This window comes from Terrapene carolina, unplaced genomic scaffold (genome assembly GCF_002925995.2).
Source record: "Terrapene carolina triunguis isolate 2854851 unplaced genomic scaffold, T_m_triunguis-2.0 Scaffold34029, whole genome shotgun sequence".
NCBI classification, from domain to species: domain Eukaryota; kingdom Metazoa; phylum Chordata; order Testudines; family Emydidae; genus Terrapene; species Terrapene triunguis.
Genome location: NW_020698380.1, coordinates 1,799,116 through 1,816,912, shown reverse-complemented (window position 1 = coordinate 1,816,912; position 17,797 = coordinate 1,799,116). Strand labels below are relative to the sequence as shown.

The following is a 17,797-nucleotide window of genomic DNA, read 5'->3' as shown; positions in this document are numbered from 1 at the left end:
TTGAAATTAGCACATCCAAATACCAATGTTCAGACTTGGAGTCTAATCCCACAGGAGGCTGCAGCTCTTTTGTCCATCTTCAATTAAGAAGAGAACATCCTTCCCTTACTTACTTTTGAGCTAAATATACCAAAGAGGAAACTGAAAAACAAGACTGATAATGCAATTGAAAACATCTAATTATATATATATATATATACACACACACATACATACACCTAAATGTTCTTGAATATGGTGTCTGAAATACAGATTGGTCCTTAAATATCTTGGAATTTATACATCAAGTTTTACATTCTCTGTTTCAACTAAATTCAGAATCATATCTCACAATTCTGCTACTTCAATCTCTTCAGCATTTTAACACTTTCTACTTCTTTTGATTGTTTCCTAAGACAATACATCCAAAAAAAGAGAGGATCCTGACAGAGTTTAGGCATCTGATGCTGTATTCTACAAAATGTAGAAAAAGCTGCAGTTTTGTAAAGCTGCTGAGAAGCATCTCTCTGTACAACAAATTGATGAAGCAAATAGTCTACTAGTACATCCACATCTGTGTACAGAAAACACCAGAGCATCCATACTGCAGATCATTATCCTCCCTCAGTACAGAAAGACAGTGACAACTCACCTGTCTTTTGTGAGACAAATGTCACCCAGAACTGCAGGCTCAGCTGTTTCTTATTCACGGGGTTACAGTTAGAGATGTTTACCCAGAAGTGGTGATACATATGCAGGGGCTCAGGAAGCAGCTCATCTTCACGGCGCACAGTTTCTTCAGCCTTTGGTTTCTGTTCCTTTATGTTGACATAGGCACGCCCTGTTTCACAAGTAATGTCCATCCGCTCCTTCAAGAATGCTAAGCGAGCAACTTGCTTACTGGGGACTGTGATGTTCCAGGACACGGAGACATAAGGAGGCAAACCCTCGAACCAGTTAGGGGTCTGTAGGTAAACTTGAGCTTTTGGGTCTGGGGTCACAGTGAAGATACATTCTTCTGTAGTATGGGAAGAGAGATTGTATACATAGTATTGCCAATGCTCTTGGCTTTCTCTTTAAATACATTACTTAGCCACTCTTTTCTAAAATAAAACATGCATCACTTACAATGGTGACTAGGGAGTCACACAGAAAAATCACAGTATCTCATTAGTAGTAACACATGTCACTTATAACCATTTTTGTGTAACACAGTTATAACATGGTTTACCTGCAGGATTTCCCTCATAACTACCCACCCACAACTCCAAGGCCTGGTCTACATTGGTGGAGGGAGAGGGGGGTGTCGATGTAAGATACGCAACTTCAGCTATGGGAATACCGTAGCTGAAGTTGACATATCTTATTCCGACTTACCTCCCGTCCTCAAGGCGCGGGATCGACGGCCGCGGCTCCCCCGTCGACTCCGCTACCGCCACTCACTCCAGTGGAGTTCCAGAGTCGACGGGGAGCACATTCGGGGATCGATATATCGTGTCTTAACGAGACGCAATATATCAATCCCTGATAAATCGATCGCTACCCGCCGATACAGCGGGTAGTCTGGACGTACCCCAAGTCTGAAGTTTTTATTCCCTCCTTACAGAGGCAAAACTCCCCATTGATTCAAAGGAAGCTTTGCTCAAGTAATGACATTGGAATTGGATGCTAAGAAATTTAACTTCTGTTATTTTATTATCAGATGTACAATGGTTATTTGTTAATGGATATATTGAAGGAGTTGGGGAATGGAGTGAGGGAACAGACCTCCAACTTACCTTTAATAAATGGCACAAAAGACATTTTCAGATCCTGATTAAGAGAATCATTGAGAAATCCTCTGCCAAATGTTTTTAGGGATATGGTGATATTGTCTCTCATCTGAATCTTTTCAATGGATCCACCAGGACAGAATATACCAAGGTATAACTCCTTTCCCTTGGCGGTGCTGACAATGCTGTAGCTGTAACTTTTATTGCACCTCTGCTCTTGGATGTGTTGTTGTAGCTTCAAGGACGGAGAAATTATTTCCACATTGATCTCTTCTGGAGCCAACAGCTTCCAAGTAAACTTATCCAGCCGAACTGGGAGCTGGGAAATAGCCCTGGGCACAGTGAGGTCATAGATCTTCTTTTGGCAGTATCTGAGATCCCAACAGGCTGCAGTCACAGAGACACAGATTATAGCTATACTTTTCACATTGAGCAGAGCTATTAAAATGAGGTTTTACTATGTGCTAGAGTGGTTAGGTCTGGTATTGGGGATATATGTGCTGAAAGACATTCCCCATTAGCTCTGGTCCTGTGGGGATGCACTATAGAGTACATCCATATAGTCACCTTCAGGGCCGCCCGGGGGGGGGGGGCAAGTGGGGCAATTTGCCCCAGGCCCGGCAGGGGCCCCCCACGAGAATATAGTATTCTATAGTATTGCAACTTTTTTTATGGAAGGGGCCCCCGAAATTGCTTTGCCCCAGGCCCCCTGAATCCTCTGGGCAGCCCTGGTCACCTTTCCCCACTATATTTTCCATAGTAACCATTAATAAAATGAGTGTTTCTCCTGACTGTTACAGGGTATTAAGGGAAACCAAGAAATACAAATGCACAGAGTTTGCCTGATGGCACTTGGTCAGCACACAGGATATTGTCTTCCCTTCACCATTTGTCTACACACTTCATGGGATTTTCCATAGAATTGTGTAGACATCTGGTATAAGAAGCATGGATGCCACCTGCCCCATGTTTGAAGGAGAGCTTTGCTACAGCTCTGTCCTAAGACAGGTTCCAGTGCTAAGCAAGAAGCTTCCCTCTCACTTGCTTGTCTTCCATGTGCTAGGATTGAATTTTTCCAGAAACTAGCTATGCTGTTCTTTTCTGTTACCAAATCCCTACATCTTAAACACAAACTGGTTTATTTACTGACTTACTGTACCAACCACCTATTTGTTCAGCGCCTGTCTGCAAGCCAAACCACACTTAAACACAAATGAAAGACAGGATTTACAAGCCTGAACCTTCAGTAGAATACTGCGGAAATGAGAACATGTAGAACCCTTCTGTAGGTAACAAAATACAAGGCTCTTGTCATACCTATGGTTTTTTCAGCTGTGATGCTCAGATGCTCCAAATCATAACACAGGAAGAAAATCCCGTACATGGTGCCTGATGTTAAAGTTACATTACGTTCACAGGTTCTAGGATCTTTACAGATCAAACATTCTGGCTCAAACGGCAACGGATGCCCACTGTGTGGTGATTTTGGCTGTATGGTTATACTTATGTCCCTCTCTCTGCGTAAGTCAATCAAGTATGTTACATCTGAAATGGGGGGAAAAAAAAAAAAAGAATTCGATCAACACAGCAATTAAATAAATGTGGTGAACTGGAACCTCATCCGATTCCTCTCTTCTCCAAAAATCAGATGTTGGACTTATCTTTACATTAGCTAGGAAAGCATTATTTACTTTTTACACTATTGAATTAATACAAATAACTGTTCTTCTGGATTAGCCTGTTATAACAAAGTCCAGTTCCACTTCCTATCTTTTCCAGCTTCAGAAGGATCATATGTAGAGCTGAGTAAACAGCTGATATTTAGTTTCGGATCTGGGGAAAAAAAATCAGATCATTTTGAAACGAAACTGGATCTTTCCAGTTTCAGTCACCGAAACACAAAACACACACAAAAAAAGTGTTCGACCCACAGAAAAGAAATGTCGTTTTGAAACATTTCATTTTGGAAATATCAATATGGTTCATTCTGAAAGTGTCAAATGTTTCAATATTTCCAAAAGATTTTTCTTTTTGGATGAAACTTTCAGCTGACTTTGATATGAATTTGTGAATAGCTTTGATGCCCCTCCAAAGTGTATTTTTAGCAAATTTATTATTTGCCAAATCCCCCCCCTCCGCCCCCACATAATCTCATGTATGCTAGTCCCTTCTGAAAAGGCCATGCAAGAATATAAGGAGCTTGCTATAGAAAATTCTTTAGGTCACAACTATAGTATTCACAGTATGTGCTATACAATGGTCATAAAAGACCAGTGGATTGGGCATCAGACTGAGTCAGAAGTTCTGGGTCCTATTGCCAGCTCTGTCAGACTTGTTGTGTGACCTTGAGCAAGTAAAGTCACCTTTCTGTGTCTCAGTTTCCCCACCTGTAAAATGGAGATAATACTTTCTTACCCATGTAAAGTGGTTGAGATCTGTGGATGAAACTTGCTGAGTAAGTATGGAGTACTGGTACTATGTAGCTCATTAATTTCATTTCTCTATATTACATACCATAAACTACAGCAATACTGTTCTGATGTTACTTTCACAAAGGACTAAAGTACTTTTCTGTGATGTTTACATTTTGGGTTTGTTTGTTTTTATTTTAAACCTTAAAAAACAAAATTGAGAATGAAGAACTCGGGAGATAGTGGTACATTTTTTTCTGAGTACTATGTGACCCTCTGTTTGATGGTTAAGATGCTGCTTGTTAAAGGATAACTAGGGATTAAGTCAGCCAGGTGGTTTTGCATTATTGCAGGAATCAAAGTCAATGGGTCCAGATAGCCAATCACCTGTACTTAAACAATACAGGTGTCAATTCCTTTGAAGTTTTACCCCCTCTGATCAACATGGCAGCTGGTAACTGGGCCAGGGGAGATGGGAATCCAAATGGGGAAAATGAAATGGTTTGGGAGAGCTTAAAAGAAAGCCTCAGTCCAAAAGCTGAGAGAGGCAGGATCGGCAGGAATGCAGATGGAACCCTGATCCTCAGAAGTGGAGGAATGGTGGATGGTGAATTTAGGCTAAGTGGGGCCTCCCTAAATTAAGGGAATTGCATGTAGGCCTTTTGTTGTTTTAGCCCTTTTCTCTGAATGCTATGTTCCTGTGGATAAATAGTACTTTGTTTTCAAGAAGCTAATTGGAGTCATTGCTTTTTCATACTGATCACAGCTTCTGAAGAGAGTTTTTTTGCAGGAACCAAAACCAGCTGGACCTGCCAGGAAACATGGTTGGCAAACAGTGGTGCTGTAGTCTCAAAAGCCAGGCAGAAAATTGGGCGAATCATGGGATTCCACCCTGAGAGGAGTGCAGGTACTAGGCCTGTCACCTGAAAGGGGTCCCAGAGAAGGACAGAGAGATGGGTCAAAAAGTACTGCTCATGCTGAGCCACAACCGAGAACTAATGGCCATTAGAACTGATGATTGTTTTGAAATTTTGAAAAATTGAAATGAAACTTTTGCAAAAACAGTTTGCTAAAGGTTTTCTACATTTTTTGACCAGCTCTACTGGTCACACACTAGTGATTTAAATGGAAGAGTTCTCATTTCTCAGATTTACATCGATTGCAAGGTTGTCTTCACCCCCCATTTACAAGCATATCAGACAATTTAAGTTTCTTCAGCTTAGCTGTACAAAGCTTAGCTGAACAAAAGTTGTCTGGTTGCCCAGAGTCTATTCGGAATCAAGCTCGGCCAACAAAGTCCAAAGAGAAGGGGAAATGGCCAAATATGGTAAATTTGCAAAATAGTTAAAGTTTATTGAGATCATATAGTTTAAAAGAGGGCCTCTCAATACTTATTTCTTTAGATCGGACATTTAAAATGCACACATGTACAAAGCTGTGAGCAACCAACTATAATTTAATTTACAATAACCACTGAGCACTATCAATATTAGAGCTCTGCGAGCATTGGAATTTCCATTCCATGAAAAAATTGGTATTTTTGAAGTCTTTTCGTTCTGAATCAGAAAAGAGTTGGAAATGTCAATTTTTCTATGGAACAGAAGTTTTAGAAAATTCTCTTTTGAGAGAACCGAAATAGAGTTTTTCAAAAGAAAACTCCAGGCAGAGAACAGGGGGAGTCCTCCAAGCAGGCAGCTGGCTAGCTGGGGAGCCTGTAAGCTGGACAGCCTGCCTGGTTTCCATCAAAAGTGCGGATGGAATTGACATGTTCACATAGAACATTTCGATTCTGTAGAATCATTTTCTGACAGAAAACTGTTTCACTGGAAAATTCACAGCCAGCTGCAATAAATACAAATATATTGACGACACCAACTAGCAGCCTTAAATAATTAAAAGTTGGTATTTAACAATCTGCCTCAGACAGCAAACATGAAAAAAAAATAATCCAGAAAAATTGTCTGTCAGCCCCCACAACAGACCTTTATCCTTCACCGAAAACCCTATCACACACAAGATTTCTGTAGAATGCCTGGTCATCAAATATGGGCTATTCTGGGGGGTGGGGAGCAAGCTCCAGAGTCCCTGGGCCCTCGCAGAGAATGCCCTGCCAATAGCCCCCCTCTCTTTTATAAAGAGCCCAATCCTGCTCAAACACCTCTGCTGGCTGTAGCTGTGTTACTGTGGCATTGGGAGTTAAGCAGTCTCTCAGTAGGTAGGATTCCAGGCCATTTGTCTTTGCAGGTCTATGGCACACACAGGGACTATAGGCTTTTTGTAAGAGACTTGTGCTTGTTTTTAAACCCAGAGAACACTGTTCCTTTTCAGAATGCCAATCATCTGAATGCTCTAGGGATGTGTCTGTGTGTGCCTCCAGCGGGAGTAAAGAAAGGCTTTTTCCCACTGCTCAGGAAGTGTCATGATATATGGTAAATGATAGATAGAGCTAGGGAGGTGTGACTAACCGAAGAGGACTGGGACTACTTAGTCTTATTGCACCTATTTTTGGGCCTCTTCCATTAACTGCAAGATAAGAGCCTCAGTTTGTGAGGTCCCACACAATGTTTTCTAAATGGAAATCAAAGGGGAAGAGAATTCTATTAAATGTGGCTTTTTGCTGCATTTGCCCTGACAGGCAGCAACTACTTTCTGTTCAATTCAGTCTAATTTTTGAAAAGCTATTATTCAGTCACAGAAAGCTTGTAAGGTTCTGCTCCCTTAAGGTATGAGCTACTAGACTGGTTTAGCAGTAAAGCAATCAATTAAACTCCTCTCAAGGGATAGAAGCACTGTGGTTAAGCAACTCCTCTGGCCAATTGAGTGGTACCATTGACAGACTCCAAAGGTGGTCCTCAACCAGAAGGATAAGTGGCGGTGACGCAGGCATTGAGGATGTGCATATACGAGCTGAGCACCTACATCAAGTATGGACTGAGAGGCCTGTATTTTCAGAGGCACTGCACAACCACAAGACCCACATAAGGCGGCTGTGAGCATTTAGTACTTAATCAGGCAGCTTACTTAGGTGCTCAACATTGTGTAGGCAAAATCTGAAAATTTGAGTCATTGTGCATAAAAGTGGGGCCATTACAAAAGGTGGGTGAGCAGCATTATCCCCATTGTATATATGGGAAACTGAGGCACAAAGAAAGAGACACGCCCAAGGTCACACAGTAACTCAATGGCTCAACAGGAAGAGAATCCAGGTCTCAACTCCCAGTCCAGTGCCCTAACCACCAGGTCATGCTTCCTCCATGATTTGGATCAGCTGTATGTTGTAGCACAGATACGATATTTGTTTCTAATTGAGAACAGCTACATATGTTTCCCTGGCACCCCACTGTAAGCATTGCAGACAGGAGTAAAACTTGTCCAAGTGTTTGGGATGCCTTTAGAACATGCAGATATCAATTTTCTTTTTAATCTGGAAGTTAAATGTGGTTCTAATTAGTTTCTCATTACAGAGACAAAAAAAATCAACACAGTTTCAATAGATCCGATGCGTAAGAGGTATCTGGAGCCTTTGAAAGAAAAAATTATATAAAACTACGCATGAAATCCACAAAAATCCCCAGAGAAACCACTGTTCTTATTTAAACCCAGGAGATTATTTGCATTTTATAAAATACAAGAGCCAGCAAGGATTTTTAGGTTAACATCTGGTCTGCAGGACATAATGCATTAAAGTTCCACGTTACTGTCCAAAATATAAAAGATGGATTAACTGAATAATGCTTTTACTCAATTAGGGTTTCAAGACACATTGTACACTGAATATAAGCAAACATGCTTTGTCAAACATGAACTTCCTCTGAGGATTTGAGGAATTTGCTGCTCACGAATGGAGACAGATTAAAGGTTAAATCATACCCCAGGAACCAAAAAGGGGCACTGCTGATGTGTCACAATCACTACTGTGATAAAGTTCCTCCTCTACCTTGGTGGGTCCTGTGCTTATTGGCGGATTTTGCTAGCCTCAGAGATCTTCCTGTGTCTGATCAGGAGTTGGGCGGTTTTGGGGGGAACCCGGGCCCGCCCTCTACCCTGGGTTCCAGCCCAGGGCCCTGTGGACTGCAGCTGTCTAGAGTGCCTTCTGGAACAGCTACACGACAGCTACAATTCCCTGGGCTACTTCCCCATGGCCTCCTCCAAACACCTTCTATGTCCTCATCACAGGACCTTCCTCCTGATGTCTGTTAACACTTGTACTCCTCAGTCCTCCAGCAGCACGTCCTCTCACTCCCAGCTCCTTACACACACCTCACTAACTAGAGTGAGAGCCTTTTTATACCAGGTGTCCTGATTAGCCTTAATTAATTCTAATAACTTCCCAATTGGCTACAGGTGTCCTAATTAGCCTGCCTGCCTTAATTAGTTCTAGAAAGTTCCTGAGTGTTCTGGAATAGTCCCTGTTATCTTACCCAGGGAAAAGGGACCTGCTTAACCTGGAGCTAATGTATCTACCTTCGACCACTCTCTTGTAGCCATCTGGCCTGACCCTATCACACTACCTAGATGCAGGGCCGGCTCCAGGGTTTTGGCCGCCCCAAGCAGCCAACAACAAAAACAAAAAAAAAACAAAAAAAAAAAAACCCCGATCACAATCGCGATCTGCGGCGGCAATTTGGCGGGAGGTCCTTCGTTCCGAGCTGGAGTGAGGGACCGTCCACCAAATTGCCGCCGAATAGCTGGACCTACCGCTCCTCTCCGGAGTGGCCGCCCCAAGCACCTGCTTGACAAGCTGGTGCCTGGAGCCGGCCCTGCCTAGATGGATCACCTCTAGGGTGAATCCATTTCAGCTTTGTTCCCTGCGGAGATGGCCTGCTAAAATTAGCAGCAGCTGCAGTGATGGTTTTGCAAAGTGGACTTCTATCCACTAGCATTTGTTCTTAACTCACCAACTCATTTTAGCCAGACAACTATTTTTTTCTCTCTGCCAACAGGAGCTGAAGCCAGACCACCTACAGATAAATAACTTTATAGCTCATTATTACTTGCACCATCTAGCCTCCAGTTACAGGATTATTATTTTTAATACAGGCAACAGTATTATAAGTCATTTCCTCTATCAAGTGGTTCCACAGGGCTGCACTTTACCCAGAAGTATCAACTTACATTAACCTGTGATTTTGAAGTTACTGTAGGTTAAGAGTAATTTAGCTCTGTTTAAAAAAAAAAAAAAAAAAAAAGGACATTCCTACATATATAGGTATCTATATGTCTAGATTTCCAAGTGGCTTCCTCTGACCAGTTAATATAACACCTGGATTGAGCTTCATGTCATCTTGCTCTCAATCATGCCCCTATTTTGGCAAGGTATCATGTACTCAGAGGTCCTCTACAACCTGGATCTAGTTTAAAAAACAAAACAAAAAACAAGGGAGCGTCATCAACATGCTGACAGCACTACAGCCAATACACTTCACTGTCTCCTACAGCAGCTCCCGGTACACAGAGCAGTCTGGGTGACAAAAGAATTCTACAAGAACCCTGCACTAGAGCATAGGTGCTGAACATCCACCAGCAGCCCCACCAATCACTGCCTCCTGCCCGCCACGATCAGCCATTCTGTGGCGTACCGGAGGCACTGGGAGGGGGAGGGAGCAGAGCAAGGGCAGGATGCACTCAGGGGCAGGGCAGGGGTAGGAAGAGGTGGGGTGGGTGTGGAGCCTTGGGGCAAGGAATGGGTGGGGACGGAGCAGGGGTCAAGCACACCAAACTCCCCCCCTTCCCCCGCGGCTCATTAGAAAGTCGGCGCCTCTGCGCTATAGAGCTGGCAAAACTACCCATAGTTACCCTGGGCATCTTCCTAAAGGTTCAAGCCATTCAAGCACACCTCTATTCACCTCAATCAAGATTCACAGATGAGTCAACACAACCTCTATGGGAGGCCCGTCTGATTCAAGGCTGCTGATAGAATTAAAAGAATCAGCATCTACGCCTCCTAGCAATGGACAAAGGTAAGATCAGCCAAACAAGACCAGTACAGTAACCATATGATATCCTGGCTGAAATCCATATTGCCAAAATTTAAGGAAATCAGAGACCTCCACACCTTTCCCACCACCTTTTTGATACCACCCCCATACCAGAAAGTTAGAGACAGGGATGTAATTGGAAAAATCACCACCAACAAACAATGGGCTCTTTAGCAAGGATGAAAATTTCTCTCTTGAGTAATCTTAGCACCAACTACTTACGGAGCTACTGATCTCTCCCAATAATGGTCCCTAAACTTCATGCTTTCTTTAAAAAAGCAAGAAAGAGACATGGATCCTTTTTGGAGGTTATAAACTGCAGCGGTCCAAGCCCCAAAATACCTCCATAATAAACTCACTCAAAAAATGTTGTTTGCGCTACCTACAGGTATGCCCTATCATGGAGGCAAATCATATCCAATCAATTAGTCTTATCCATAAAGTAGTTGGAAAATTCTTCACAGTGAATAAACATGGGCCCTATTTTTAAGTAGAAGGCATCTCACATTAGCTAACTTGCTTGCTACCGGTAACAGTTCCACTGATCTGTTCCTCAAAGCAGGGATTTTATCTTATTGTATGAGCTATATTCTGTACATCACCAACCACGTGTTGAATGAGGACAATCACCACAACCTCATGGATGGTGGAGAACATGAATGTTTTCTTAGCCTTCCCTATTGCATGGCTCTTCCAGAAATTCTCTATTATAATCAGTCAGACTCCAAATGCAGTTTCCACACCATTCGTGCGGTAACTGCTTCCCCACATGCTTTGAAAGACGTAGATCATAACAAAATGACCCATGAGGATGGCATAAAGGGAGAGGAAATTTAGGAGACCTATTGATAGTCAAGTATAAGAGATAGTTATGATGTCCTACAAGCCCTGACAGAATGGCCCACTCTCTGTGTTCTACCTCACAGAATTCTGAAATTAAATAGGCCAATGAAGTATGTACACCACCATGATGTACCTGGCCTCTGTCTGAAGTAGGCAATAATGCCAGGACAACAACAGTTCCCTCCAATATGCCTTTGAATTGGGACTCGGAGAACCAGAATTTGCCCACCTCTATAGATTGAGACACAAACCAACAGGTCAGTACTATTCTTATCATGGAGACCATGAGATCCTAAACTAAACCAACAGTCATCTACATAAGTGCATAAGAATGGCCATATTGGGTCAGACCAAAGGTCCATCTAGCCCAGTATCCTGGCTTCCGACAGCAGCCAATGCCAGGTGCCCCAGAGGGAATGATCAGAACAGTAATCATCAATGTTGATATAGCAAGGACAAGGTGTGCTGACTAACATGATAGACAAGAAGTTGGTCTATACCAAGAGGAACTGTGAGGTAGAATGGGGCACCCCATATCCCCATCACATTTTCTGTGATAACCCTAATTTGGGACTCACAAGAGGGCACACTGTTGGATACAAGTGTGGAGTGGGAAAAGGTCCTTTGTACAAAGTCAGATGACAACAGAATGGTTATACCATCTCTCAAACTCTTCCTTGGCTAATATTGAGCCAGCAACCATCTAGAGACAAATAGAATAAAACAAATTCAAACACATACACCCTCTCTCCCCACCCCCATCATCATCATCCAGTCAGGGCACCTCCTCTATTCTGAAATCATGGATGTTGATAAGCCTTGTTAGCTACAGATCTTGCATTCATTTGTTTACTCATAAATAGATAGAACCACAAAATCCCTGTAAATGTACTCTAGAAAGCAGTCAACACACCTAATCTAAGAGTCTCTGACCCTTAATGTCTCTGGTACTTTCAGAAACAAATTATAGTCACAATAAAACAAGAAAAGAACATTTAAATTCCATGCAAAGAATATGAAGCATCAGACAAATTAAAAAAAAAAAAAAAAAGGAATTATCTTATTATCTTTAACACAATTCATTATATTGTCTGAATATTATAGTAGTCTCCAAAATGTTGGATTTTAATCCTATACGTTGTATGGACAGCACAGTTTTTTGGTTTTTTTTAAGTTACACCTTTAACGTTATCGGAACATATTCTCTGTAAATAAGTACACATACAAAGCGGACTCTTTTTCTAGTGAGGTAAGTTTAGATTAGTAGGCATACAGTGCAATAAAAACAGGATTTAGATTTTTAAAAGCACTTCATATTGGCCTAACAGGGCTTCCACTGAATTCAAGGATTCCATTGAAAGCAGAATTTAGCCAACACGGAGTACTTTTGAAAATCACAGCTGATCTCTTCAAGTGTTTGAGTTTCAGAAACTGATTCCACTTCTTCCCCAAAAGAGCAAAGATTTCTGCAAAGTTGTTAAAGTTTCTTGTGCTTTGCAGACAAGGACAGGTTTCCCTCTAAAATCATTCACTGTGAAAAAGGCCATGTGCTCCTCTGTGATAGGAAATTTCAATCAGTGTTTTAAATGGAGTTCTTTATATTGACCACTAAAACCATTAAGGATAGTCTGTTTAATATCCAGTAGTATGGGCCACAACCCCATAGATTTTAGCAACAGTTGGTCAAACAACTTATTCTGTTTTAGATGCTAACAGTTGATGTATGTGTTATTCCAATCACAGTTGGAGATTAGAAGATACAAAATGACCTGGATAACCTAGTCTGAGTGACAAATGGCATGATATAGGAGAATGCCCTGCACATTCACATAGTCCTACTAGTAAAGGGACAACATCCAGATAAAAGTAATCTTGCTTATTACCCTACTGGAAGGTTCTCAGATATCATGGTAATGGGCACTGTACAAGGACTTGCACAGACTAGTAAAAAAGTCCTTATTTATATTACTAATACCACATCTAGGATTAAAAGTGAAATAATTTTTAATATCCAATTTACTTTCAACGCTCTTGCCATTGGATTTCATTTTATTGAGCTTGATCAGTTAAACTGGTCGGTTTATGCTGTAGTGAACTCCAGTCTCTGGCTCTCATGTACTAGCACAGCGCTGCTGTGTTTGGCTTTCCAACCCTGCAGCAAGTTATGAAAGTGTTTGAGTCAAATAAAGGAAAATAAAATTGCACGACTATGTCTAAAAAGGGCCTTGATTTCTATACTGAAACACATTGCAGGACTAACCAGTTCAGTTAAGCAAACGGGAGTCTTTCCACTGACTTCAGTGAGAACTGAATCAGGTCCCAAGAGAGGGGATGTACTGATTACTGAAAAGCTGCCTCCGGCGTAGTTACTGTGTACAGAATGCAAGATATGACATTACAGACAATTTAAAAGAAACATGTATTGAGTAACTGAAATCTAACACAGAACATGTTGAAACAGAAGTGGGGGGTCTTAATTTGCTTTTGTTTTAAAAAATGCAGTGTAAATTTGTAGTACCTTTTACCCCTCCTTGCAGATTAGGGAATATGGTTAACCTTGCTGTAATGAAACCCCCCTGGCATCCAAAGCAGTACCACAGACCTCTCAATGTTGCTTAGCAACCTGCTTGCTTAAACTCATGTTGCGTCCAAAGTTCAAAGATTCCAACAGCAGCCAGTCAGAAATAGTATTCTCTACCAAAAATCACTCTGTGTGTAGCTCAACCCCAATGTTTATAAACAAAAGCAGGAAGCCTTTCATGTGATCTTTTTGCCCAGTTTACATTAACAAAAGAATTGAGAAAATGAAATAATCAGCATAAAGAGGGAATAATGGACAAGTGGCTACTTACTCTCTTCATTTTGAGGATGTTGAACTACAATCTGAAAAAGCAGACTGAGGATCCCAGGGTTCTGATCATCATGATCGCAGCCCTGCAGGGACAAGTTGAAATTGCCAGGAATATTGGCAGGTTGTTTGTCACTCAGTTTCAAAACCTCAGGGCTACTGTACAATGCAGGTAAGTAATACTCCACCCTTTCCTCTTTCCTTTCACAGTTGGAAAGGCTATAGTTGCGGAAGATGACACTGGATCTAAGGTTAGAAGGAACAACAAACTGCCATGTCATGAGCTCATCTTCTGGGAATCCCAGTGGGTAGTTGGCAGACATTAGGGTTGCTGACGTCTCTCCTTTAAAAGTAGATTCAATAATACACAACCCTATTACAGAAAAAAATAAGGTGCCATTAAAGAAGATACATATTCACATGCACAGTACAGTACAATAGCAATGGACAAACAGTACTTTCAAATAAAAAAGCCTTTAATATACATCTCAGCAATAGGCTAAATAGAAGAAAACGGAGTGCATATATTGGAGTTGGTGATGTCGATTCACAGAGAAAGTAAAGAATCTGCTCTTGTTGTTGGCTTAGAGTTCAGCTCCAAAACCACAGGCCTGTCTACCACATGAGTGAAGGATCCAACTTTCAGCTTGGCTCCACAGGAGAATGTGTGTGACTTGTATAATTGTGTTTACTTACACTGCCCCTCTGAATTTCATGTACAATATCACAAGTGAAAGGACATTCAAATCACTGGAGAACTTAAGTGTAGTGGTTTGAGTCCAAGGATTTAAGAGCTCTAGAAAGAGTACACAAGGCAAAAGTCTCAAATATGTAAGGCGGTAGCTGAATCCCGGCCATAGACAGCCTTGTAACATGCCTGACATGTGAATTAAAAACTAACTCCCTGACTAAGCAGGCGTCAGTGCAGAAAGCAAAATGCAGGAGAACTACTAATATATTCAGGACTCATTGCTGACCAGCAGCAGCAAGGAGGACAACACCCTGTCTACTCAACAGCTAAAACTAGTGGTACTGCACTGGTGATGAATTACATATCTGATTTTTGCCTGTGTAGATGCACCTATGTTGTGTGTCTGAAGCAGTTTCCAACCACAACTAATGCTGACTGAGGCATTCAGGTAAAAGGTGGGAACGTCTCACAACCAAAAGGTATTTGTTTGAGCAAGGCACTGAGGGCTCCATCCTTTGCCATGGCTCTTACAGATGAAAAATCCAATTGTGCAAGTTTCACATTACGGAATGGGCTGAAACAGACTATTATGCATATGCAAACATGAGCAGGCAGGCTGATGTACCTTCCAGGCATCCTTCTTCCAGTTTCCTAAACTGCAATGTAAGCCTGAGGAGTTCAGCAAGTTATGAAGAAAGAAGCTGTTAAAATAGACTCAATAGCAGTCTTCATCCATTCTCATCATTTTGTTATTCATATGTTTTTACTGTTTTGCAAATACTTTTGGTTTGTTTTTAAAATCCTATAAAGTCTCAATTTAAGAAGAGTTTGGATAGTACTGTTTGATTCACAAATAGAAACATCACTTTCATGATTTTTAGTTCAATCAGTTCACCTAATAATTATGAAATGTAAGAGGACAATCTAAAAACCTTTTTTAAAAATAGGATAACTACAAGAAGGGAGAGGGAAGTAAGTAAATTAGAGTAATTACAAAACTAAAAGTTGATAGCAAGGATCTCTGAAGCAAGGAACATGACTGAGTACTGGAAATATTTCAGTTGATTTTAATAAGATGGGACTAAGGTGTGAGGAGGTAGAGAAAATAGGAAAGTACTAATGATTAGACCTATATTGCCTGTGATTTTTAGTTTTGTGATTTTTTTCCTGTTTCAAGTTAACCAAGTACAAAGATTAAAAAAACCTTTTGCAAGCTACAGGAGCTAATTATAACTGCAAATAAATAAGTAAATAGTATACTGTACCTACTTTTTATGGAAGATCTGTTTGCTATGTTAAAGCCAGAGGTGGTGAGATCTGAATTCCATGGGAGCTGTAAAGCCATGACAACTCCCCCCTGCACCTTGACCCGAGACACTGAGCCATTTCTGCAGAAGGTTCCAATGCTGACTCTGGTAGTGTCAATACAGCTGCTGATACTGTAAGTGATTAAATCTGGACAAGTGTCTGTGGGCCCAATCTGCCTTAACCATGGTGTAGAAAATTTCAGTTCAAGTCCAACCTTCTTATTGGCTTTCACATCCCAGATGTAGGTCCTGTTAAGGCGAGGCAGTGTGGATGGCTGAAGATGAACATCTCCAAAGGGGCACGGGCCTGACATACAATCTAAAACAGACACACACAAAACAGGTGCACAAACCATGAACAGTTGAGGAACTTGCTGTTTTCCTCCCCCCACTGTGTTCAGATTTTTCTATTAAATCATACCTAAATCCCCACCACCACTTAAATTACAGTGTGCAACATACCCTCACTGTTTTAACAGCTAGCAAATCAAAGCAAACAGTTTTAAGACATGAAATTACATGCACTGTACACTTCCCTGCAGGCCTCTTGAGAAAGCTGGAACAGTATTGACAACCTTGGGTGTTCAAAAACCATAAGTCAGGCCCCCCATAATAATGAGATTCATTATCTTTTAAGTCAGATTTTGAAAAACAACTACATTTTGGGTTCTTTTGAGACTTTATAGTTCATGTTTTCAATCTTTCCTCCACATCCATGAGGGCAAAAAATGCTCTTTTTAAATGAAAGCTGAGATTCGTGACTTCAGGAACTGGGGCATTTAAGAAAAACATCAAATATAGCAAGACTCTTGACACAATCATAAGAGTTGGCAACACTGCTTGAGTGTTTGAAGCACCTACAAGACTTGCCTCTGAAATCGTGCTGCACAGAGTGCGCTACCAGGCATCCAGAAGGGACTGGTGTACCAGAGCACTCAGGGACATCCTGCAGTGGTTGGTTACAATATTTCAATTGCATGGTAGTCAGGAAATGCCAACTTACAGCTTCCACATCAATCCTGCCCCTTGTTTATTTTGTCACGAACTGGATAATTATAGGTAAGGCTAGTAACATCATTATTATATAAGACAACCTTAAACTAATACCCTATTTTCAGCTGTTTACAAAACTTTACCAATCTTTAACCATATAGGCTGAAATTTTCCATGGCAGATGTCTGTCTCGGACTGAATTTTTCTGGAAAATTTCAGCCAAAATGGTTCAGCCGTTTCTAAGACCAAAGGGCAAAATATGTTGTTTTTCCCCCCATGTTAAAAAAATCTGGCGAACTTTTTTTTGAAATCCTCTAGTACCCCCATGCTTTAGACCAGCAACTTGAAGTTTGGCAAGGGAGTGGCCTTTCTGTCAGAGCTGTGCCTTCTGCCCTCCCATGAAAATCTACCCAAATTTGACCAAATTATAAGGCTTTGAATAACTGTAGTTTGGGCATGCTTGGTAGAGACTTGCTAGATCTTAAAAGCTACAGTCCATAAAGATTCTGTCCTCACTGAGTATGCTCCAACCCCTCACAACTCCTAGTGTTGACGGACTGTGCACACACCCTCTTCACAGAATAAATGAGCTTGTGCCAGCCCAGGACCACCAGGCCACAGAAGGACTTTCTCTGAAGTAATTGCTCCAGATCAGGGTGGGGCTGGGCATTGTGCTCTCCATGACCCGTTGGCTGGAAACATTCACTGTCTCTTGTTTGAATGCAGAGGGGTGTGAAAGGAGTATATTGGGACTAGGGGTCTGGTGAGATTGGGACTGGAGGGAGTGGGGGAGGAGAGAAATGGGGACTGGGGGATGAATGGCTGAGCAAAGAGACTGAGCTGGTGTGGGAGGGCAGACTGGGACTGGGAGCTAGTGAGAGAAAAGCAGGGAGGACAATGAAGCCAGATAAGGCGCTGGGGCAGGGCCCGCTCCAGCATTTCTGCCGCCCCAAGCAAAAAAAAAAAAAAAAAAAA

General features: G+C 41.6%; 1 protein-coding gene across 1 annotated transcript in view; it reads right to left on the bottom strand.

Annotated features, from left to right (window-relative positions):
- LOC113405173 (CUB domain-containing protein 1) overlaps positions 1 to 17,797 on the bottom strand; it is a 46,770-nt gene that overhangs the window by 5,419 nt on the left and 23,554 nt on the right. The window contains exons 3-7 of the mRNA XM_026646109.1: positions 15,792 to 16,148; positions 13,836 to 14,204; positions 3,069 to 3,296; positions 1,758 to 2,138; positions 632 to 997 (exon numbers count right to left, since the gene is read on the bottom strand). Coding sequence (XP_026501894.1) covers positions 632 to 997; positions 1,758 to 2,138; positions 3,069 to 3,296; positions 13,836 to 14,204; positions 15,792 to 16,148 — 1,701 coding nt within the window. The remainder of the gene's footprint in view (positions 1 to 631; positions 998 to 1,757; positions 2,139 to 3,068; positions 3,297 to 13,835; positions 14,205 to 15,791; positions 16,149 to 17,797) is intronic.